Genomic DNA, 24,571 nt, shown 5'->3' with positions numbered 1-24,571 from the left:
CGAGTAAAGCCGACCCTGAGAGCTACAGGCCTCAAGCACGAGCTAGCCATCAAAAAAGAGGCCTTGAGAGCCCAACCTCAACGATCTCCGAGGCTCAGACCAGGGATCGAGGTTTAGAGGGAGGTCCATCTGATCCCCTTGAGAGTAATAACGTGGATTCGTCAATTTGGTATGGTATTACTATATCATCAACTAATTATAATACTTCGGCGATTATCCTGGTACAATAAATGATCTTCTACTATCAATAGCCATTGCTGGATCGCTCCAAGTATGTCTTGATGAATATCGAATATATAGAACAAGACGAAATGCCATTCATTGTGTTCGCAGAAATTTTACACAGCTGTCATCGACATAAAATCGATTATTTGGCAATCGTATTGAAAGCTTCGTTGTGAATGTTCACAAACATTTTCATATCTACACGGTTCGTGTAGAACAATTAAGAGTTTGAACAGCAAACAGTATGCTAAATTGTTTGAGAATGGTAAAACATGATTACTTTTTCTTGGATCTTTTGCCGAGAGGAGTATTTTTGTCGGATTGCGCTCCTATTTCCTTCCAAAGGAAAAATATTCTGCGCTATTAATTTGAAACCCCTTGCCTCAGAAAATGGTTGCTTTTTACCAGAGTTCAGTTGATGCCTTTTCAATCCCTTATTGCTTTATTGAAAAAAACATGCATTTGTCACTGAATTTTCTGTTATTTCTGATAATCTTATTGATGTTAATAGTCTAGTTGATTCAAACAAAATACAGGATGCTAAATTTATTATAGCCTATGAAAAATTTTAACGATGCTGTGTCTGAATACATTTAAAAATGGAAGGCTAGCCTAGGAGAAACAATACAGTATAAATGAGTTGTAGCCCATTCCAGAATGAACAGAGATTGAAAGTAGCATTCATAATAAAGGCGAATAAACTGTAACGTTAAAGCCTCTTAAAAACAAAGGAGCAAGCTTTCGTGAAAAACCTCCAACTAAGATAGATAAAAACATATGGTTCGATTAGTGGACAATGATCAGAGGAATTACAAATGATGAGATAAAAAGTTGGAACGAAGAATTCGTGCTAGTTGCAAATTGTCGGGTGCAAATATTTCCAGAAATAGTAAACAAATTTCTAGAGTGTAAGGAATTCGTAAAGCTTACTAATTATATTTTGTGTCTCCGGTGCTATAAACCAGATAAAAGGATTTTTGTACGATTAACATTAAGTGGGCAAAGAAAAAGGGGGCCGCCATACAAATGAAACAAAAATTTCTGCATAACTCGAGAACTAATGAAGCAAACGAAGCCAAATTTGGCATGTGGAGGTTCTAGAGGACAATCAATGTTTTTATTGTGATACGACACTCCTCCCCCTCTCTAAAGAGGGCCGCCATACGAATGAAATAACAAAGGGTAAGAGTAAAACTCGAGGAAGGAATCATCCGATTTCAGATGTCTTCATTTTATTATATTTTCTGTATCACACATATATTCAATGTAAGGGAGAAACATGTTGTTTGCAAGTGATTAAAAAATCTTGAACGAGAATTGGGTCTGAAAATAATTTGATATTATAATGACGAGTTCTGGTAGCAGAATTAGGAAATTCATAGTAAAAGGAATTTGTAAAGGATCAACATTAATCAATGAACAGTTCTGCGATTAAACCCATTCGCTTAGTGAGAAATCGTAAATGTTTGAAAGTATCTATAACAAAAAACCATTTTGGACGAGACGAAGTTTGCATTGTCAACTAGTTACAAATACAATTACAGGTCGGACTCGATTGTATACAGTTTGAAAAAAGTTTTATATTGGGCTGTCAAAAAAAGTCCTGCGGTATTTTTTTTGAATTTTCATTTGTTCATAAAATTAGTTACAATCATCTGTTTTAAGTCAAATATGCGCCGTTTTGTTCGATGACTTGTTCCCAACGAGATGCCAACTTCATAATACCCCTGTTCTAGAAGTTCGCTTCCTTATTGGCAAAAAACTCGGATAGCCAATTTTCACAGGCCTCTTTTGTGGCTAACTTCTGACTACCTAGCTCGTTCGCCATGGACAAAAACAGGTGGTAGTCACTTGGTGCAAGGACCGGACTATACGGCGGATGCAAAAGAACCTCCCATCCGAGCTTCCGGAGCTTCTGGCGCGTCACCAAAGAAGTGTGTGGCCTGGCGTTGTCCTGATGGAAGACAATGCGGCCTCTGTTTATCAAAGATGGCCTCTTCTTCATGAGTGCTACCTTCAAGCGGTCCAGTTGTTGGCAGTACAGGTCCGAATTGAGCGTTTGGCCATAGGGAAGCAGCTCATAATAGATTATTCCTTGACAATCCCACCAAACACACAGCAGAACCTTCCTGGCCGTTAATGATGGCTTGGCCACCGTCTGAGCCGCTTCAGCGGGCTTCGACCACGACCGTTTGCGCTTCACGTTGTCGTAAGTGACCCACTTTTCATCGCCAGTCACCATCCGCTTCAGAAACGGGTCGATTTTGTTGCGATTCAGCAGCGATTCACATGCGTTGATACGGTCAAAGATGTTTTTTTGCGTCAACGTGTGTGGCACCCATACATCGAGCTTCTTTGTGAATCCAAGCTTCTTCAAATGGTTAATAACGGTTTGATGACTTATCCCCAGCTCTTGGCCGATGCTACGGTTGCTACTATGCCGGACTTTCTCGGCTAATTCAGCGATTTTGTCGCAATTTTCGACGACAGGCCTTCCGGAGCGTGGCGCATCTTCGACGACCTCTACACCAGAATGAAAACGTTGAAACCATCGTTGTGCGGTGGAAATGGAAACTGTATCGGGTCCATAAACTGCACAAATTTTATTGGCAGCTTGAGATGCATTTTTGCCTTTGTCATAGTAGTACTGTAAAAAATGTTGGATTTTCTCTTTATTTTGCTCCATATTTGCGACACTATAACTCACGAACGACTTAACCAAACAAAACACTGTCAAGAACTATATTATAGCGCGCCTTTCCAACAAGTATACCAACTTGTTGGTATCCAACAAAATACCTTTGGCTTTCCAACAAAATACCTTTCCAACAAGCTATAGTATGACTCGATACAATGAATACAACTAGAACTACGCGCTTACAACGACACCTCGCGGAAATACCGCAGGACTTTTTTGACAGCCTAATATATCAACTATGACTTATTTCAAGAAAAAAAAATTAACCTCCCAACGGTTAGGTGAAATTTAACCTTTAACGAACGAGCGCATTTTTCTAGAACGATGACCAGTTGGTCGACGGATTTTTAAGAAATTAAGTGCTTTATTTCCAGAGCGAGAAAAGGTGCAAAATTAATATCGCTTTATTGGATCGTACGCATGTACGCACGACTCCGTTTCTCTTTCTTCTACTAGATAGTGCTCCAAAAATGACGATAACAAACTTTCTTGACCGTATACCAAACTATGCATTTGCACTGAATGCTTGGAAAGGAATGCTCCAGATCACGATGCATGCATAAAAATAACATAACCTAACAGAATTCCTGAAATATAACGGAATGCTGCATGACAATCAAAAATTAAATTCTTCCTTTATATTGAATAAACGAAAAATATATAAAATTGCATAAGTTATTAGATAAAGTTGCGTAAAGAACGAATAAAAAAACCGACTCGATTATATACAGGATTGGATTATATACAGTGAAAATAAATCACAGACTGTATATAATCGAGTGCGCCCTCTAGTTATAGCGGCGAAAAAAATTCTCGCAAATTTGTAAAATTAGTCTAACTAATTATTTCTCTCAGTGTGGCGATTAATCGATTAATTTTGGGGCGATTAATCGAACCGAATAACGAACAGCTGACAAATATCCGATTAGTTGATGAACGAAATATTTAAAAAATCGGGGATCACTACATACGACTACTGGCGGACGATGAATATAAATAAAATTACCGAGAATTATAAACACAGGGGGAGGGAACGCTCAAACTGGTTAGAACGGAGCACTCTCATCAACAGCAACAACACAAGAAGATTCAACAAAGTCTTGCGCTCTTGCGAACGACAACGTCATCATCACACGCGCGCATAAACACACCAAGTGCGTAAAGAGACATTGCCAAATAAGCGAAACACAGGAAGGATGGGGGCAACATGAACGTTTTTTCCTCGTTTCGGGGGAGACACTCTCCCTCCGCGGATACACGCAAATGTTGTATGCTGCTCTCGGCGGGCGCGCTGCACTAAACACGCAAGAAACTGTGTGTGAATGGTACTCTCGCCGATAAGAGATCGGTCGAAGGCTTGCAGCACGATGAACAACGACCAGACGAGGTTTCATGTAGCGCAGTCCACCGTACCGCGGCAAACAGTGCGATGACTTGTGGCAGCAGCAGCAGCGATGGGAAGGGACCAGACCAGCATGGCGAGAGAGACGATACAAGGAGTCATTTACAAAATAAAATGGATATGGAGGTGGAAGTGGACATGGGGAGTAGTTTGTAGAACCACGAGTTCGCGTGGAAGTGGTGAGAGAACAGCACCACGCGAGAATCAACGCGAGGAGGCAGCCAGTCAACCAGTCCAAACGAGCCGAGGTCAACGGACGTAATGATGTGTGCGAGAGTACGGAACTTGCCACTAGTTCTTCACATATTTTATTGTTTCCATTATAATTCGTACGGCGAGAGCACTTGAGCGCACCAGGAGAACCCGTGGTTTGGCTGTTTTATGTATCGACTCACACATTAGCCGACAAATATCAGTAATGAGGTGCTTCCTTGATATTGTGAATGGCCGCGTAGAGAGATAATCGAAAACACTCCTCCCGCTCGGATCAATCAATGGTCGGCGCTCGGGGTGAACTTTAAGGGGTTGTGCTACAGCGCGGTGAAGGACTTCTGAGAGACGGGTGATTGCTAACCATGGCTAGAACGTTAATAGACTCTGTAGGACTCAAGAACATTGACACCTGACATCCGAAATGCTGCGTACTGTTGTTTTTGTTGTTGTTCTTGGGGTAAAGCGCGTTCAATGACACCTACCTGAGTGTAACACCAGTTTTCCGCAACCGGTGTGTTAACCTCTGGCAGCGGTGGGGACGGCACTCTGCTGACTGCCATTGTGCCGCTGGAAGAGTGCAGGTTGGAGGTGACTCTAGCCGTCTGCCCTGCCGGACAGTCACTCACTACCGGCAATCTGCAAATAGAGAAAAGAAAACGCACATTAGACCACAGGCTTAGACATGTATCAACAGTATAACAATAAAAAGAATAATAACTGCAACCGACATATTGTGCGTTAGAAATTTCAGGGACTATCAAAACAGATACCTCCTGGGATTATTCCCCAACAAGGCAACGAGGTGCATGAAGACCACCAGCAGCGCGTTTGGTATTTTTTTCACTGAAGGGCATAACGAATCGCTCATTGACAGAAATTTTTCAAGCGCAAAAGAACGACAAACTACTGCTGCTCACAGAGCACTCGATTGGACAAGAAGGATATGAAAACATAATCTGTACCAAAAGATTTGCATTGAGAGTAAAAGCGGCCACAGCACCCAAGGTAAGCCATGAAAATAGTCCCATTACCAGTTCACTACAGTCATTATGTTCCGCGTCCCCCAAGTTATGAAACGCTCTTGAAAAAGGTTATTGACCATGAACCGTAAGGATTTCCGTACCTCACAGTATAATAGCTGAGCCAACTAGAATCGTCAGCGGACGTCATCTAGATAGTTGCGGTAACACGTGCGATTCACTATGACACTGGGACGACATGTGATGGATGAATCGTGAATTCTCGTGTTAAAAAATCTTTACGTTCACGATGGCTGGTTCCTCACTTTATCTTTCGTTCACTCCGTTTTTTGCTCAACTTTTCGGGCTATGACACGATTTCACTGTTTCCAATTAACCCGCACCCAATTAGGGTACTCTAACCAAGGGGGACGATATTTCCACTTCGGATGAACCCTAACACACACACATTCACAGAGCACTCTGCACACTCCCGCCCTATGTACCAACAAACGATTATTTCCTTTTGCTTTCCCGGAAAACAGCTTTTCTTCGTCACAAATATTTTCGAAAATTGCACTACCGTTTTTTAAACATCAACTTAACGCTTTCCAAGCAGCTCTCGCCCCGTATGGATGAACACATACACACACACTCTGGGAACATTTGAAGCAATTCCACGGAACTAGAGCATCGTCAGTCGCGAATTTTTGATAAAGCAAATCAAACACACTCAAAGTAGGAACCATAAAAAAAATTGAAGGAAATCACCCCCAAAAACCGAAAAATAAACGACCGAGAAGCACAAACCCAGCAGCAGAACGGTGTGTCAAAGCGCACACACAAACACTTCAAGACTGCCTCTGCCTGCTCTTGGACAGGTTTGCGATGGTTGTCATATCCAAGAGACGGCGAAATTCTCTTTCACGCATTCGCTCTCTTTCTCTCGCTGCCTCAACTCGTAATTGTTATTCTCACACTCAAACCGTCTCTAGGGATAAGGATGCCAGATCCACGGAAATATCCGATGTTATACGGTTGTGCATTTCTATGATTTCTATTTCTATCTATGGTCTATGGAATTTAGTGCAATCCTTACTAATTTAAATGGATTTTTGTTTTCAGTACACGTTAGTTTGCTCCATCTCATATCAAACTATCCGCATGACAACTATACAATATCGACATCCGTGTTGTTGTGGCAAATTACTGACTATCAGTTGAGCAAACCAGAAGGCAGTTATGAATTCTTAAAATTTAAATGATTTTTTTTTGGTTACTTAAAACATGAATTCATATCTCCGAAGCATGTTCAATCCACCTGAAAATCCATTGTCATTCGTGTGGGATAAATATTTTTTAAATTTTGTTGTGGAAAGATAAGGTGCTTCTTCTTGAAAAGTCGCAAACTGTATGCAAAAATATGATTACCGGCCGACAATAGTATGTGTAATAATTTGATGCGCACAAAATATGTGCAATCTTCTTCATATATAAAACAAGGATTTTCCCACTTACGTGTAAAATATCATTACAGGAGAACGGCTGATCAGATCAGCACAGTCAATATATTTTTTGAGTTTGTCAAATTAGAATGATAGAGTACTTTGGAAAATATTTGAGATGATCAGAACATTCGAAAAGAATGACTATGCATCTTTATATATAAAACAAGGATTTTCCCACGCACGTGTAAACTATCATCACAGGAGAACGGCTGATCAGAATGATAGAATACTTTCGAAAATATTTGAGATGATTAGACGAACTCGAAAAAAATTAGCTATGCATATCTTTATATATAAAACAATAATATTCAAAATAAAAGGAAAAAAATCGAAAAAAAGATACGTATGTTTCGTATCGAAAATCATCATTTAGATCAATTTTACAGATCAGAACGATAACATACAAAATCTTTTGAAATATATTCGTCATTTTTATCAACCAAAATACTCTCTAGAAATAAATGATATGGCAGAACAAAGTTTCCCAATTGAGAGTTTTCATTGTGTCCTTTACTGTTTAGGCGATGTGCGCCGATGCGTTGTCATACACCAAAATTCCCTTACCGTGTCTTTGGACCCATTTCGGTCTGTTTCCCATCAATTCAAAGCTTAAATTTGTCATTCATTACAGGTAGTGGTTTTAGTTTTATTTGCGCACCTGGTAGATGGAAAAACGAGGTTCAATGTTAAATTCTTATATTTTTTGAAAAATATCCAGGCGTTTCTTGGACAAATTTATTTTTTTTGGGCTATCAATCGCAACAAAAATCATACCGTATTGGTAGACTCAACAACGATCTATGTCTAGAATTTCTAAATTTAATTCTTTCAATTATTGACAATGTCAACAGACTATTCCATGCAAAGAGGCCAGAAATTATATCTATGTATTCATCATTGTAGAAACGTGAAGTGCTATAAATTAGGAGATTTTTCGTAAAAAAAACAGCTTCGTAAAATGACATAATATGGATAATAATAAAAATATATGTAAAATATAACAAAAAGATTCAGTGAATTCCAAAACCGGTGCTCAAGCATCTATGTGAAGCTGTGAAGGCGCTCTTGGTTTTAACTGGATGACAAATTTTCCTAGAATTTTTTAAACTAGGACCCGAACAAACTGAACCAGATAACTAGTTTGGGTCAAGGGTCCGTGGATATATGTGAATCATATGTCATAAATATAAGATGTTCTAGAAATTTCCGAATCATTTTGAAGCTTAGATCGAATGACCTTTTGCTTCAGTAATGATAGACACAATATCCTAAGAATTTTACATTATGTCCCCAACCGATTCATAGCGCCCAGGGACATACTGTACAATCTTTTTCATGTATGTTAGTTATAGTAGGTCCTGAAGTCCAGATCTAATGATACATTGATACATTGAATTGACATCGATTGACAAAATGTCCTCAGGAATGAGACATAGTTATAATCCTTTAATGTACGAGTAATATGATCTAGATCAGGTATGGCCAAACGGTTGTCTGCGGTCTACCAGTCGCTCGCGTCGTTATTATATTTTGAAAGAAGCCAGTTTTGGGATAAAGCGTAAAAGTTTTTTTTTCGGAATAACCTAAAATGGAAACGGGCATAAAACAAAACGGGTCTAATGTTCTGCGATAAAGAACAAAAGTAGCACTTTTCACGAAAATCTGAGAACCACTATATCAGTTTGGCATAAAATGGTTGATTAACACATCAAGTGGTACGAACATAACTTGTAATTATTTTTTTAAACTGACACTTCAAAAAACACACATTGTCACATTAAAAAACTACATTACTAACGAAATGGACTGCTATGCGAATAGATTTCGAATCAATCGCAGTCAAGTTCCTTACGTTTGACGGGCTTCAAACTCTAAGCAGTACCCCCAATTGACAAGAGTTTAACTTTCAGCTCCTTGCAGTAGTGTTTACAGTGAAAGACTGATCTCTGAAACTGGTCTGGTGTACGAAGCAAAGCGTAATCGTTTGGTTAAGAACGAGTCATGATATTCTGCTAGTACAGGAGGGTTAAAACTTTGTTTTATATTCTAGTACTATATTAATTTTTTAATGACTTTTTGATACATTCGATGTTGGTAGACCACAGCCTAACATTTGAACCATTAGTCGCCCGCAATGCTTAAAAGTTTGGCCACCCCTGATCTAGATTTTCAAACCATTCTGGAGCTCAGTTCAAATGACCATTGGAACGGGAACGACTGATGTCATCAGTAATTGAAGATATATGTTATTGAATAGAGCTCAAGTAAATAATACATAGTGGAACAGAAGAAACAGTGGACACTGATAAGTAATAAGAAAGAGTGTTAGGGGTTATTTCATCTTGTACTGTTCTGAACACGATATAGAATAAAAATCAAACAATCCGCAAGAATGCGAATATTTCCATAAATCTGGCATCTCTGACTGTCTGTTGATCACTCGCTCGCTCTCGCATTCCACTCTCTCCATTGAGCCATTCTCGTTTTTCTGGCTCTGGCCAGCAGCGGTTCATTGATTCCTCACAACTAGCAACTATCAGTTTCCTGATCGATCGTTAAATTGATAAGGGGTTTAATAACTGTTTCATGGCAGTGTAAACCACAAATCAATTGCAGCATTGAACATTCATCGCTTGGCGTGAAATTTTTGCTATCGAATGACGACGAGCCACGATGTTCCCGAACTCTTCCTGCTCATCATCCACAACATATCCGCTCGCACTTTGCCTCCGGGAGCTTTTTTCCGCTCGTGAGAGGACATTCCACCAATCAATTCAGTTCTATTTTGAAATGTTTCATCACCTTGGGGGCAAGCGAATGCACGCTTTCGGGGGAGAACGGAAGGGCAACAGCAGCACAAGTGGATTCGGCAGTTTGTTATCGATTCGTTTAGCAGCTGGCAAAATTAGCAAGGTCGAAGTTACATGAACTGTGTTGTTACATCGATTAGAATCCGATAGCGAGCCGTTTTTTTCTTCTCATTGCCCTTCCGTCAAGGCAAACTTAGAACAAGTGATTCGAGCATAAACGAGCGAAAATAATGACGATGACTCTCGTCATCCATGGGATGGGGTTCATCTGCGCGGCGGGGAAGTCAGTGAACGGAAGACCTTGAGGCCTTGTTGATGGTTATGCCGTGCCTCTTTTCGCCTTGGCGTGACACTACTAGTGACGGTTTGTGGCCGCTGGCTGGCTGCTGTTTACGCCACTACCTCCTACTTGTGTGCGCGATGATAAGCTGCTTTTGTACATTCCTTTTGCGTTGGGTGGGAAGGAGCAGGACGGGACGAGGCCAATGCGTGCGGTATGAACATGAAAAACATGATGCATGATGATAAAGAACTAGGAACAGATGGGTTGCTAGAGGTTACCATACTAATTTGTGTATTCAGAGTGTCAAATTTAAATGGACAGAAGCCACTTAACTGAAACAAACAACTTTTGACGGATATTTCAAGGTTTTAGAAATACCTGTGCCAAGCGGTAGGGTGACCCAAAATTGAATTGTGAATTGTCCGAACACTATCATAATAAAGACCTGTACTGCAAGTGCAGCAAACCTATGCGAAAGATCTGAAATCTCAAGAAAAAAGTTTGGACTATCTTGTTTTTCAAACAGGTATCCAGTCACAATAGCAACCGTGATAATAATCGTAGCTAAACTAAACCAAAAAATGTGGGCAATCTTTTCAAATATGGTTTCAAAAATGTCAATTTACATTTTGACAGGGGGCTTCGAATGTGGCTTTTGTTGGGCAATGGTTAGCGCCACACATAGAATGGCGGTTGTTCGTGTTCGATGCGAAGGGTTCGAAGTGGGAGCTCTTTATTTTTTCCACGTTTTCGTCTGTTTTCAAATCGTTTTATCCGTTTTACTATTTATAAAGTGGACATTTTACTCTTACAGCACAAAACGCGGATCACAATTCTTGTAAAATTTTTGACTTTTTCTTTCAACTGACGCCCGACGATGATTTGGTTTGTTCTTAGAGAGAAACATAGGAACAGCTGACGAGAGTGAATTTGTTACTTCTTTCATTCTCACGCTTCTCGCATGACTGTGAGAGTGTGAAGCTAAAGTTAGATTTAGACGTTATCAGTTACTCGGTTGCGAGAAAACGTCAAATGATCCGGAAAATTACGAACGCACCCATACCGCGAAATTTGACTTTTGGTTTGTATGTATGGAGCTACTCGCACGTTTAAAAACAAAAAAACTTTGTAGTAGCTCGGTAGCTTAGTGGTATGGGTGTGTTCGTAATTTTCCGGATCGTTTGACGTTTACTCGTAACCGAGTAACTGACAACATCTAAATCCGGCTTAACACACGAGCAAGGAGGCTTTAGAAAATGCTCTCCCATCGCCTGCTCTGTGTACGCCTTGCCTATATGACAGTGTATAAATCATGCCGAGGCTGTGAAAATGGATTATTTGTTTTCTTTCAAATCAATACATTTATCACATTCAAATGAGAAGGAATAGTTTCACAATGAAATCAGATATCAGTTGACGAGGTTGTGCAAATTCGAACGATCGAGCAATGCTTCCTTTGGTATTCTTTGTCATTTTCGTTGATTTCTTTCGATTGTGATTGAATTTTCACCGCATTAATCAGAATATTTTCTGGGATAGTAATACAGAGTTTTTATTCATCACGACAGATTGAACGGTAATTCGGTATAACAAACGTCGGTTTTATGATATACACTGTCGTAAAATTGACATCATGTATGCTTGCCAGACAGATGCAGATTATTAGTTGCATAAACGTGTAATTAAAATCAATCTAGTATTGCAAAAAGTATTACGTACTGTGGACAATCATTCAACAGTAAATCATATTAGATCGTAAATGAGGACATATTACATCATATTGTGAATTTGACACATCAAGATCCGCGAATATGACACTGCTGACGTCTGGTAGAGATATTCATTTAGGGTGGTAACTTGATTTCTACCAGATTAGCAGGCTCGTTTTAAAATGAGTAAATTTGAATGAAAGTGTTTACTAAAAAAGTTTACTTAACCATCACTCATTTTAAACACTTATATCCTCCTCCTCCCAATGAAAGTCAGTTGAATAATTTCTGTTTCATACCATCAGAAATGTTCTCATGTACACAAATGGCAATTGTGACTAAACATTGTTTTCTATGTCTGTAATAAATCGTATATACAGTGACATACAACCAAAGTAAAAGTACTCGAAATTGTACTCCACCATGCAGATCTTTTTTTCACTACATTTGAAAGTCGAAAACAAGCTTTCGAAACATTATATATAGATAACCATATATATATCATTTTAAAGCATAAGCCTTCAGCTTTTTGAACACTTTACGAACATATTGTTGTTTTGGAGTGTGTAGATGTAGTGAACAAAAATATCTGGAAGAAAAAAAAAATCGATTTTATTTTGTTTTTTTCTAAAATTTTGGGGACTAACTCAATTTTCTGCCAACTAAGTCAATAGCAAATCCATTTAACCTTATCAATCAGCTACGAATCGTTTATTCTGAGAGTACCCATGGTATTTTGAACTTCTGGTACAATATGCGTTGAAGTGCTCCTTTAATTTACTATAAACTTTAATCGTTCGGCTAAAAACGGCTGAATGTATCAATATGTAACGTTCACAGGTGTTTGGGCATACCCTAGGGTGAAAATGTTCCTGCTAACATCAGAACTTACTGCAATACTTGCAAAATGGCAGATGATTTTCTGAAACTCTATTTTTGGCATTTTTTAAAAATTGATGCCAAGATTAATTGAATTTGGTAATAAGTTAATTAACAAAAAAATATCTTAGTCCATAAAATCTTTGAAAAAGCAGAAAAAAACCATTTATTATTTCTTCCCGACATTTTTGTTCACTCCAACTACAAACATCAAAATAAAATTATATTCGTAAAATATTCCAAAAGCTGGAGGTTCAAACTTCAAAATGATGTATATATCATTACCTTCATAGAACGTTTCGAAAGTTTGCTTTCAACTTTCAAAAACAGTGAAAAAAGATCAGAATGGTGGCACGATTTAGAGTTTGAGTCACTGTACCTATGACGATAGTCGTATTAAGCGCAAATATAAGATGCATATTCATAAAAAGTAATTCGCAAGCCTTTGCCATGTGTGTATATCGCCTTTATTTCTGCATGTATTTGCTAACTAAGCGCATCATATACCAGCCAACATACGGGGTACAAGATGATACATATACGATAGTTATATACGGTTTAATGCTTGCTGGGTGTATATCGCTTCCACTTTTGCATGTAAATGCTAGGCGCATCATATACTACTTAAAATTTGCGGTATATGATTTAATGTGGTTTTTTCAGACTGAAATGCAAGATAGGTATGGAAATATAGCATTTTAATAAAAAAAATTGTGTGTCCCTTATGATCGAACACCACTCTTCAAAGTTATTCAACTAAAACGTATATTTTTCATAAAACATGTTATTATTATCCAAATAGAACAAATGTCTCTTGGGCACAAGACCGATGGTTGTTTGTTCCTCTTCTCAACTGCTTTGATAAATCAGGCACAAGTTTGTTTCTGAATAGATTTGCAGATTGATTTTTATCTCAACGTTTTTCATAATATTTTTCTCTTAGAATAAATAAAAAATCACCAGTGCACCATTTTTTAGTGAAAGCTGATCATGACAGCGTTGTTGTGAAACGCATATTTCTGGCAGAAGATCATAAGCCGATATGAAACGATTGCGTTTGCTAAAATATAAATGACTAGCTGACCCGGCAAACTTCGTCCCGCCCAAAATTTGTTTTCTGTTATCAATACCTTCAAACATTCACGTTTTCCTACTATGATCAAATTCATGAGTACAATCGCAGAACAGTTCATTGATTGATTTTCTAATCGAATTGAATTTTGTATGGCAGCTCCCCCTTAGAGAGGGGATGGAGTGTCTAACCACCGTAAAAACATTTATTGCACCCTAAAACCTCCGCATGCCAAATTTGGTTTCATTTGCTTGATTAATTCTCGAGTAATGCAGAAATTTGTGTTTCAATTGTATGGCAGCCCCCCCTTAGAGAGGGAGGTGGAGAGTCTAACCACCATAGAATCATTTCTTGCACTCTAAAACCTCAATATGCCTAATTTGGATTCATTTGCTCGATTAATTCTCATGTAAAGCAGAAATTTGAGTTTCATTTGCATGGCAGCCCCCCTTAGAGAGGGGGTGGAGAGTCTAACCGCCATGAAACATATATCGTGCCCTAAAACATTCACGTGCCTAATTTGGTTTCATTTGCTTGATTAATTCTCGAGTAATGTAGAAATTCGTGTTTAATTTGTATGGCAGCCCCCCTTAGAGAGGGGGAGGGGTCTCAAACTATCACGAAAACCTTCCCCGGCCCCAAAAACCCCTACATATAAATTTTCATGTTGATCGGTTCAGTAGTTTCCGAGTCCATAAGAATCAGAGAGACAGACAGACAGACAGACAGACAGACAGAAATCCATTTTTATATATATAGATACCTGATAAAGGGTGGAACGATCAAACTTTGGTCAGCTTGAATTTTACGTATTTCGTTTGAGTGTGCATATGAAAAATCTGAACATCTCTCATTTTGTAAGTGTGTGCGTGTAGAATGATTCCTCTATTTTAATTCTGTTTTTTGTTCAGTTTTCAAATTGAGTTTACAATTTATCATTTATCATCGTCGTATTAGATTCAGATTCTAGTGCTAAATATATGATTAAAAATCCAGTATTACATTTATCCAGATGTACAGGGTGGCGCATAAGTCACGCAACCGATTTACACCAAAAAAAATTTCTCACGATACAAAATCTTTATTCTCGAATAAAAACCGATACAAAGGCGACAACTGAACCGCTTAGGAACCAACATGCTCGATAGTTGCAGCGCGATTGTTATTTTTTTTTACCTCAGAGAGCGTTGCGTGACTTATGCGCCACCCTGTAAATTCAATATTGAAATTCCCGTTTCATATTTCAAGTTTAGTTTCCAAATTTAGATTTCAGAATTAGATTCCAGATTCAGATTCCAGATTCAGATTCGTGCATTCCATCCAGTGCATGATCCAGAAATTGAAATATAGCCTTAGGTTTAAGATCTGAAATTCAGATTTAAAATAATTTTGTATTTTTGTTTCGATTGTATTTACAGATTATCGACTTTATACTCAGATTTCAGTTATCATATTGTAGCTTCCAATTTCATATTCGTATGTGAAACTCTACATACTTTAGATTTAGAATTTCAGATTACAATGTTCCAATGCGTTTATAATCATGAAAATAATCCACTCCCTGTACTCACCAACGACAATCACAGCTCAAAGCTTCACGTTCTCGGGAGATGTGCTTTCATATATTCGAGGTCAAACCCGCAGACTTCAGAAATCTCGCCAGAGCGAAAATAGAAAACGGCTACCTGAACGAAGCGGAATCGTTCAATGGAAGGGAGCCCCCGAAGGATTCTCTCTTCAACGAAACACAATCCCTAGCGGAGAGTTGCTGCTATACAAAGTGGTTACCGCAGGACAAATAACTGTTTCGGACGGATTCTGGGAAACGAAGGAGGAGGATGAAAAGCCTGCGTACAGATGATTAATGAGAAGTGGCAAAACTACGTGCCCTCAACAGGTTGTACGATACGCTGAGCCAGTATAGATAATGAACAGAACGATTATCGCTGTGACCTTCAGAGCTAAGCAGAGTCGCAGCAACAAATCACACATTAGCGGTAACAGGTTCCACAAACAAACGCCTTCTTCCATTGGACCACTGAAGTAGGCGAAGGGAAGAGGGGGAGGTGGTGCATTCTGATTCTAATTCATTGGATGCAAATTGAGCATTCCTAGTGAATACATATTTGCGTTCCACAGCACTTACTCTTCGGACGTCAAACGTCCGTAAATGGCGGATGATTTTGAGCCAAGATCTCGCTGATATTAGAACCGGGGAGCGACGCACTTGCCGCAGCGGATAATCCCGGTGCATTCCGGGAAGAGGTGCGGTGTGCGAGTCAGGTGATTATCGAAGCTCCAATGTCGAATCGGGACAGCTAATTTACAGTGATAATATAAACACAAACAAACACACACACACACACCCAGACGATTTCTCCCAGATCGACTCGTTATACAATGCCTAGGTAAATAATCAATGGTGCGGAGAGTGGTGGGCAGAGGCGAAACGGACGCGCTGGTGTTTCAATGGTATGCAAACACAATCGTCTGTTTGATTGAGTTCGCGGCGGCCCAAGCGCGACACGTGTTCGCAAAAGTGTTTCCATTCTAACGGTTCTCTCCTCCCATCTCATTAGGTGACCTTGTTGTTATATTATCGCGCTTGATCTCGTGATGGTCATCGGTGATTATTGAAGCGTTGGCGTTGGCGGATTCCGCGCTCACGCTGGAGAAATACTTCGACTGGAAATTTCCGGGACTGAATTCGTTAAAGTTCACATGGTGAAATGGAACGCAAATGGACACCCAACCACAATAGTCTTATGAGATTGCAATGATATCTTAGAGCTTATATCGAACAACATATTGATTTTTTCATAAAAGTATGAACAAAATTAGTCTATGTTTATATAAGTCTCATATAATATCAGATTAAATTATGGTCCATGTGGAGAAAAACGTAGAGAAATATACGTAGAAAAATCTATGTCTATCTTTGAAAATTACAACGCATATGATAAAAAAAGGTTTTTAGTGTAACAATAACAGAACTAAATGTAGTAAATTGCAAAATACACGACTTCTACTAACCCTATAATAGATGAATGTTTTTAAGTGTATTTATAACATTCAACATCTAGGGTGTAGTACTGAATACAGTCTAACAATATTAATAATTCATGAAATCGAACAGATTTATTGGCAATTCCAGACCAGAACCTAAACATAAGCGATCTGATTAATGTGAATATGTTTTTACGTAATAAAATCAGATCACGTCGAACGAAGATCCACATAAAATGCTATAAATCATATATTGTGAACAGCAAAGAAAATTCGGAAGATGTTGTGAAAAACACGACCTCACCACCATCTTATTAACGTAGGAATACGGAATAATGTTATTGAATTCACCAGTTGACCATTTTTGATTTTATCTTAAAAAAGAAACAAAATCAAATAATTAACTATTTAGTCGAAATTTTGATGGCTCTGAAAAGGGCCGTTGATTTACGTGGTTTTTTCGTAATTCTTTCGTAGCCTTCAAAAAGCCATTTTGAAAACCTTTGAATTTAAACTCAGCCTTTACAAAGACTGATCGCTGACTAGAGCGATACTGGAATGGAAACAGCGAGTAGCGTTTAGTGCTTGCACCGAACGCTTGCATACGGACTGTGGGGGTAATATGGACAGGTGGTTGATTTTTATAGTTCCATTTTGAATTTCCGATTTCTGTTAATGAGAACACCTTCTACATGTTATTCTATAATATTCAAGCAACACTATGGCAATGAATACTGATCAAAAGTGGAAAAGGGAAACAAAAACCGAAAATCATACATGATTCCGCGTGAGGATGTACTTTTAGCTGCTTCGATATTAAGCATTTTAAATGGTTTAATATAAAAATTCAATTCGCTTATGGTTATACGAGGGTCACTATTTATATTTCGGGAATACGAACAAAAACAAATAGTTAAGCTGCGAATATATTTTTATTGTTTTTCAAAGTACTCGCCACGATGATCGATACACTTTTGCATGCGCTTAAACCAATTTTCAAAGCATTTATTCCAATCGACACGAGTCTTTTTTTTTGAGCGATTGTCAAATTATGTGGGATCCAACGTGAACATAATTTTCGCACAACTAAGTGTTCATGTAAAATCGCATATATGCTGGTGGAACTAATGCTTAGGGATGCCTCAATCTCACAATAGGTTACATGACGATCTTGCTTAATCATTTCGTGCACAGCATCGATGTTTTCTGGCACTACAGTCGATTTTGAACGACCTTCACGAAACTCGTCGGACAGCGAACTACGACCACGATTGAATTCACTATATCAGCGATACACAGTGGTTTTTGATGGAGCTTCATCGCCAAAAGTCAAATTAAGTTGATTGACGCACTCTTGTTGTGATAATGCACGTCGGAATGTCAAAAAGGTATAAAAGCAAGGATCTCAAAAACGACAAATATCACATTTTTTCATTCACGAAAACAGCATAAAAGTGGGGTGAACTGAATGTATCTCAAACGCAAAAGAAAAAAATTCCTGATATTTGATAATCTAGGTTCAGAAATTCAAAAACGAGAGCGTTACATTCGGGGTATAAGGTTTTGGGCGTTAAGATCTCTTTGCCGGCTGGACGAATTGGTACGGACATTACTTCATTCGAAAGCTAAAAAGTGCACAAATGATGTTTGTTACTTATTGACCCAAAAATTGTTTCAATAGCTCAAAAACAGCTTTGAGTGCAAACTACTTGAATCACATAAATCTATAGATATAGGTAACTGCTTTCAGCTCAGTCATGATTGATCAGATTTTAGGTCGGAATTTAATTCTAGTTCTGCTTTGGCAAGCGAGCAGCCAGCATCAGCACAAGGATGTTTTGCTCGACGCGAAGTGTGACAGCAAAACCGCTTCGGAGAGCCGATAGTGTGATGTGATTGAAAGACACCGCGTCAGTTTTCATACCGTAAGGTGGAGAGTATTTTGTGCGTTTTAAAGGAAGATAATGGTGGTGGTGGAACAAATATAGAGTCACCTGTGCTGCAGTGTCTAATAGAACTAGAGATGCATATTGAGTGCGCGACCTGAATTGGGAATATGCATACAAATCTCGTGTATTGTTCTTGTGAGAACAAAAATGAATCATGAATGAACCATCTTCAGATGCTACTTCAAAACCACGCAAACCACCGGTCTATTCAAAGCCACCAAAACTTTTTACTGAAGGATTATTTGTAAAATTTCGAAGCATTCTAAAATAATATATATATATATATATATATATATATATATATATATATATATATATATATATATATATATATATATATATATATATATATATATATATATAATAAAAAGCGAACTTTCTTGGTTTATTCTAGCCTTAAAAAAGGCCAATTTGGAAATCTACACCTTCGGCATTAAGAAATGACATTTGGAAAGTTGTCCGGTAGTTAGATGGATGACTAATGAATCGTGAATGACTTATTGGTGGCTCTTTGCCGATCGATCATTCCATTTACGTGAACTGGAGCATTTCTTCTGGGTTAAAACTGGCGTCAAAGTGCAACCGCATTTCAAGTCGGACGTGAAGGAGGTATTTACTAGTGGTGAGAGCTGTGATCTTCGGTTTTAAATTGAAGGTGAAAATTTGTTCCACTGTGGTTGTTGATGCCGCCGCCGCCTCCGGAACAGAACCGATTCGGTTCGGATTTGTTGTTGCTGTTCTACGGAATGTGCTACGTCGTATAAACGTTAGATTATTTCGTTGTAAAATAATGTTATTAGAGAGCAAGTATAGAAAAGTTCATTCGCTCATTTCTCCACACATGATTATAAATCACTCTTGTATCTGCTTGGAATAATCATGGCGAAAAGAATGCAGCAAACAATCGTGAGATTGCACGATGAATCATTTTACACTCCCCGACCATCTTCATTCGGGACTGATACAAAACATAACAAAACAAAGATTGAAAAACAACATTCAATGAATGAATATTCCTTTGGAAGGATCGTACGAAACAAAATAACAAGTGAGTCAAAATAGATTGAATCTGCGTGTATGTATGATTTTATTTTCCGTTTCATACTAGGAACAAAAAAATGCCATTGTAATAGTGCGCAGGAAACAACTCAATTTCAACTATCTACCTATATTTTACTGCTGCGATCGAGGCTCAATGATTGCTATTTGAGTGAAAAACGAATGATTTTACAGAGACACTCGCTGGTTCAAGCAAATGAGGCAAATGGGGGAATGCAAAAATTTCTGAGAATAGAAGAGCGGAATCGAGACAGTATTTTTCCGTTCTAATCGAGAATGAACTTTGCGAAGAGGATAGGTGAATGTTTTCTGTCTCAAATAAAGTGAGGCATAAACGGAGAATAGAAGGGTGAGTTTTGTCTGTGAATGAGTGTTGTTGAACGAATTTCGATGCGATTTTGCCCATACCTGTTAGAAGGGCCTTTTTTCAGGCGAAAAACTATTTGAATATTCAATAAGTTCAGTGTTAGAGTATCACTCTAGACAGCGAGCAAGCAACAGCACATGTAATACTGAGAGTTAATTTCATATTTTTATCAAATTGGATCAGTGGCAGTGACACATGAGGGTTAGTAGAGTTGTTTCAGCTCATTTCGAGAAGTAGGACATCGAAAAAAAGAGCAGGACTTCGCAAAAAAAGGATCACGACACGGCAAGACAGATTCTAATACCAGAAACTAAGCATTTAATTTTGAGAAAATTAGAAGACACTCTGTGATTTGTTTAGATCGCGTGGAATGAAATCCACAAATCAATTAATGATAACTTTAAATGTTTGTTTTCATAAACGCTAACCACAGAAAAGTTGGTCTAAAATATTGATTATAGTGAACCCAAGGTATCTCTAAACTTACATTCCTTTATCCATGGGAATTTTATTCCTGGAAGTTTGGGAATACTTTTTTTGTAGATTTGTTTCCACCTCCCTTCGTCTTATTTTGTTTTTGTCCAAGGCGTACGAAGAAAGAACAAAATATTTTGCTACGTGACACACCCTCTCGTTGTTGAGCTCATTGTTTTCATTTGTTCTAGGTAGAGGCGAACAATGCGCGTTTGCACAGTGCTGCCATGAATGTTTTACAGGCAGGTTGAAGCCGAAGATTAAGATGAGCAGATTTCGGAGTACAGCGTTGTGGGACCATCGAAGCCCATTTAAGTGATGGAAACGCTTTTTTCAAAAACCACAGCAAACATTAAAGAAGTATTTAGGATGAAATAACTCATTATCCTTTTCCTCTCGTTCTACCCATCGCCACAAAAACAGGTAGTGGGTTTGCCTCATTATGGTGTGCGGAAAAACAAATGGCACAAAAAAAGATGGATTCATGCTGATAAAAACGAGAAAGTGGAGTGAACGGAGAGGAGGATACATCAATTTGAGCCATTCGAGCCGCTTCGTAAGTTTTATCTCTCTCAAGGACCATTTTTTTACACACAGGACTTAAACGAAAAAACGAAAGCAACAATAAGGTTGGAATAACAACTTGCACTGTGGTTAATTGGTTAACACCTGGTCCGGATTCGACGCTAATTATTTTTCATTTATTGTTTCGAGAATTCGAGATCGGAATAGAAGATGGGCGAATCCGCTAGGGCAAAAACCATTGGCCATTTTTATCGTTCCTTCTCTCAACAGACGACTCTGCAGATACATAATGATGATCGCTGGCGGCGGGGTACGACGATGACGCAGATACTCATCCCCGCATATCGTATCGACTTTCTTGGTTCTGCTCACTACAACCGCCCCCCCATTTGAGTTTGGCCAACGAGTCAGAAAAGTTGTTTGTGAAACGAAAAATCTCCAAACAGCCATACGAAAGAGACGGACAGTGCGGACAAATGGCTACTACTGGAAGGTTCCCGGGACTGAAGGATGAGAGATTTAAAATAGATGACCTATTTTTGGAACCTTATTCGACTGTCCGTGATTGCATTCGTATAGTCAGCAATAACAACATCTATAGCAGCTGCACCAAATGGCCATCAACATCAACTAACGACGATGTTATCTTTGGTGGATGCGAGATTTTTCGAGGTTAACTGAAATGGGGCTGTTAGAAAGCGCCAGCTGAACCCGTCGGACAGGGCACGCCATCTGTAGCTTGACTGTTTAACAAACCACACACACACAGCAGCGGATGGAGCGTAAAATGTGCAACCGTGTTTTTGCTCCGTTTCAATTATCGGCAGTTGTCGATTTGTAGTGGATCCCCAAGAAAGGGGTGCTACAATGGCGGCACGGGAGATAGTTTCACACTGATTAAAAAGTGAGAGATAAATTATGTGGAGCTCTCACTTGCGCTTTGTCGGTGGTTTCGCTTTGCGGCCACCGCTTGCTTGCTTGCTTGCATCGAAAGCAGAAAATTCCAAACCTTCCTCGGGGGGGAGGGTACAATGGCCATTCAGTGTGTGTATATTTCCATAAAATTTAATGTCGCACGGTGTACAAGACGGAAGTACGATAATCGTGAACGTTTATCGGTTTTGTAGTTTTTTGTAAGGGAGGTATGGGTAAGATGGTACTAGTCGAAGCAAAGCGATTTAAAGGAGAGTCGATTTTCATTTTTCATCTTCGAATATTCCAGGCCCTGTTTACAGACACCGTTTAAACTACAGAAAATAAATTTTTGGAAACATAAATTTCTATTTGGAAACAAATCGCTATTTTTCCTATACTGTTCGTCTTATCCCCAGCTGCTTTACCCTTCTATCCCGCGTTTCACCACAGATTTTGTGAAGTATGCAGGATCGATGGCTGATCGAATCATTACCAAAAATGTTGCGATGTCGTTTCTAAAACTCACACTCAAAAAAATATATGATTTTATCACTTATTGATTAACTGTTACATTTTTAAATCCGTTCACAATGCTCAATTCCAAATGATCTACTTCAATATCTACATCAATATGGATGGTAAGTTTACGAAATTGAATATGGGATGCAACGATAATTTAGGGGATTTCTAACACATATCTGGAAAAATCGTTGTTGCCTCTCATTGCGTTCAGCCTTTTCCGGTGTAAATACAAGAGAGTCAATAGTCACTCTGTTTAACTATTTCCCTATTGACGAACAAAATATGAGTGATTTTGTGATTTTATTCACAACTCGCATTCCATGATCATGCCACAAGTGAAACCTTGTGTACAACCCGATTAATTACAAATTGTTGGGGACCTTCTTCGTTCTTACATATGTTTTCGTGGCGGACTGGAATACCGGAGAAGCTCCTCGTGTTTATGGTAGAATATATATTTTGAATAATTGACAATAAAATCTTTTTGTTAAGAACCCAGCTTAGATAGCAGGGCTACAAATAAATTAAAATAATCAAAAGTCAAATTTGTAGCGCAACGCGCATTCGATAAACAAAATAATACCAGCAGGAGGAAACCACATGTTTCGCTTCCTATTCTTCAATTGTTCTATATAGCTCCCAAGATAAGCGCGCCAGAGATAGCGCATTAGACGAAGGAATAGAAGTAAATATGTATTCCCGGCAATTAGCTAGATGTTTTCCACTTAAACCCTTTACGTGGGAAGCATGTTTTGACAAGACCCAAGGCGAGAGCGTTATATGGGCCACTCGAGAGGTGATAAAAATTGTTTTTTTAGGTCTCGCCCTTCATCGCGCATGGAATGAGCGCGAAGGGCGGAGAAGGAATAGGGCAAAGAAACAAAATTTATACAAAATATTTATTTAGGATCCAACGCGGGTGGTGTAGTGGAGGATAAGAACAGGAAAATATAGATAGGAATTCCTTTGGTGGCAGTCAGCAAATAGTTAGATCGTAAAACGATGGAATGACTTTTATGTAGCAAATAAACTGGCAGGTAACCGATGCGGTTTTGGTTACCTGAAAAGGAAAGGGAGATCTGTTTTCTCGCTAGCTAGCCTGCTAGAGTAAAAAATCATGTTTATATAGTCCGAATTTTAACTCAATAAGTTAGTTCAATTTAGTTCATGGGAGCAAGGAAATAATCAGTTCAATTTCGGAAACAAACCAGGACGTATTTATTTCTCAAAATCAAGTTAACCATCAACCAGGTTAACCAGGATCAAGTCAGCCGAGTCCAGCCAGCCGAACCCAACAGCCGAGTCCAACGTCCGCAACGCCAGAACTCCTAACAGGGAAGGAGTTCGAAAACGCTGGTAAGAAAAACAGAGCAAATCCCAAACCGAAAAGCCGACCACTTACTTCACTCGGACGGACCATTCTGTAGCCGTCGGATTCTGGAGGGTTAGTGCCTGCCCTAGTCTGGATTTGTTAAAGTCTAGGGACCTTGCCCATAAGAGAGCCCTGAAGGCAAGATTTCGAAAAGTAATAAAAATCCAAGGAAATAAGTTCCCTGGTTAAATCTTCCTTCCAATGTCGAAAGTGATTTATCGTATCTCAGATGATAACGCATTTGTTCAGTGAGACTATTGAAGACATTCAGGTATTTTTTTCAATAGCTGTTAATATATTTCTTCGAGAATGAAGATGATTTTGTCCAATCTTTTGTTCGCGGCATCCTTCGTGTGTAAGATTATTGAAATCATAGTTCACTATTGGAAATAGACAGCATCAGTGACTAACGATTCTGGTTTCTTTCTATCACTTCAATTTTTATAGCTCGTTTGAAGGATCCAGTTCTTAGGACAAATGGCCTTTACAGGGCCACCATTCGAAGTATTAGAAGCGTTGAAAATACTGCTTTTTGAGCAACTAAAAAAACCAAATTGAAAAACAATTGTTACGAGTAATCGCAGTTCTACGTCAAGCTTTCGTTCGTATCTCTAAGCATAGAAT

At 38.7% G+C, this 24,571-nt stretch overlaps 1 protein-coding gene across 2 annotated transcripts in view; it reads right to left on the bottom strand.

Annotated features, from left to right (window-relative positions):
* The window catches only part of LOC129763649 (protein roadkill), a 55,906-nt gene extending 50,732 nt beyond the window's left edge, over positions 1-5,174 (bottom strand). For both annotated transcript variants that reach the window (XM_055762896.1, XM_055762897.1), the window contains exon 1: positions 5,021-5,174. In XM_055762896.1, the coding sequence (XP_055618871.1) occupies positions 5,021-5,098 (78 nt within the window). In that variant the 5' untranslated portion in view covers positions 5,099-5,174. The remainder of the gene's footprint in view (positions 1-5,020) is intronic.
* Between the last annotated feature and the right edge of the window lie 19,397 nt (positions 5,175-24,571).

The sequence above is a fragment of the Toxorhynchites rutilus genome, chromosome 1, assembly GCF_029784135.1.
Source record: "Toxorhynchites rutilus septentrionalis strain SRP chromosome 1, ASM2978413v1, whole genome shotgun sequence".
NCBI lineage: Eukaryota > Metazoa > Arthropoda > Insecta > Diptera > Culicidae > Toxorhynchites > Toxorhynchites rutilus.
This window is presented reverse-complemented; position numbering and strand designations above follow the sequence as displayed.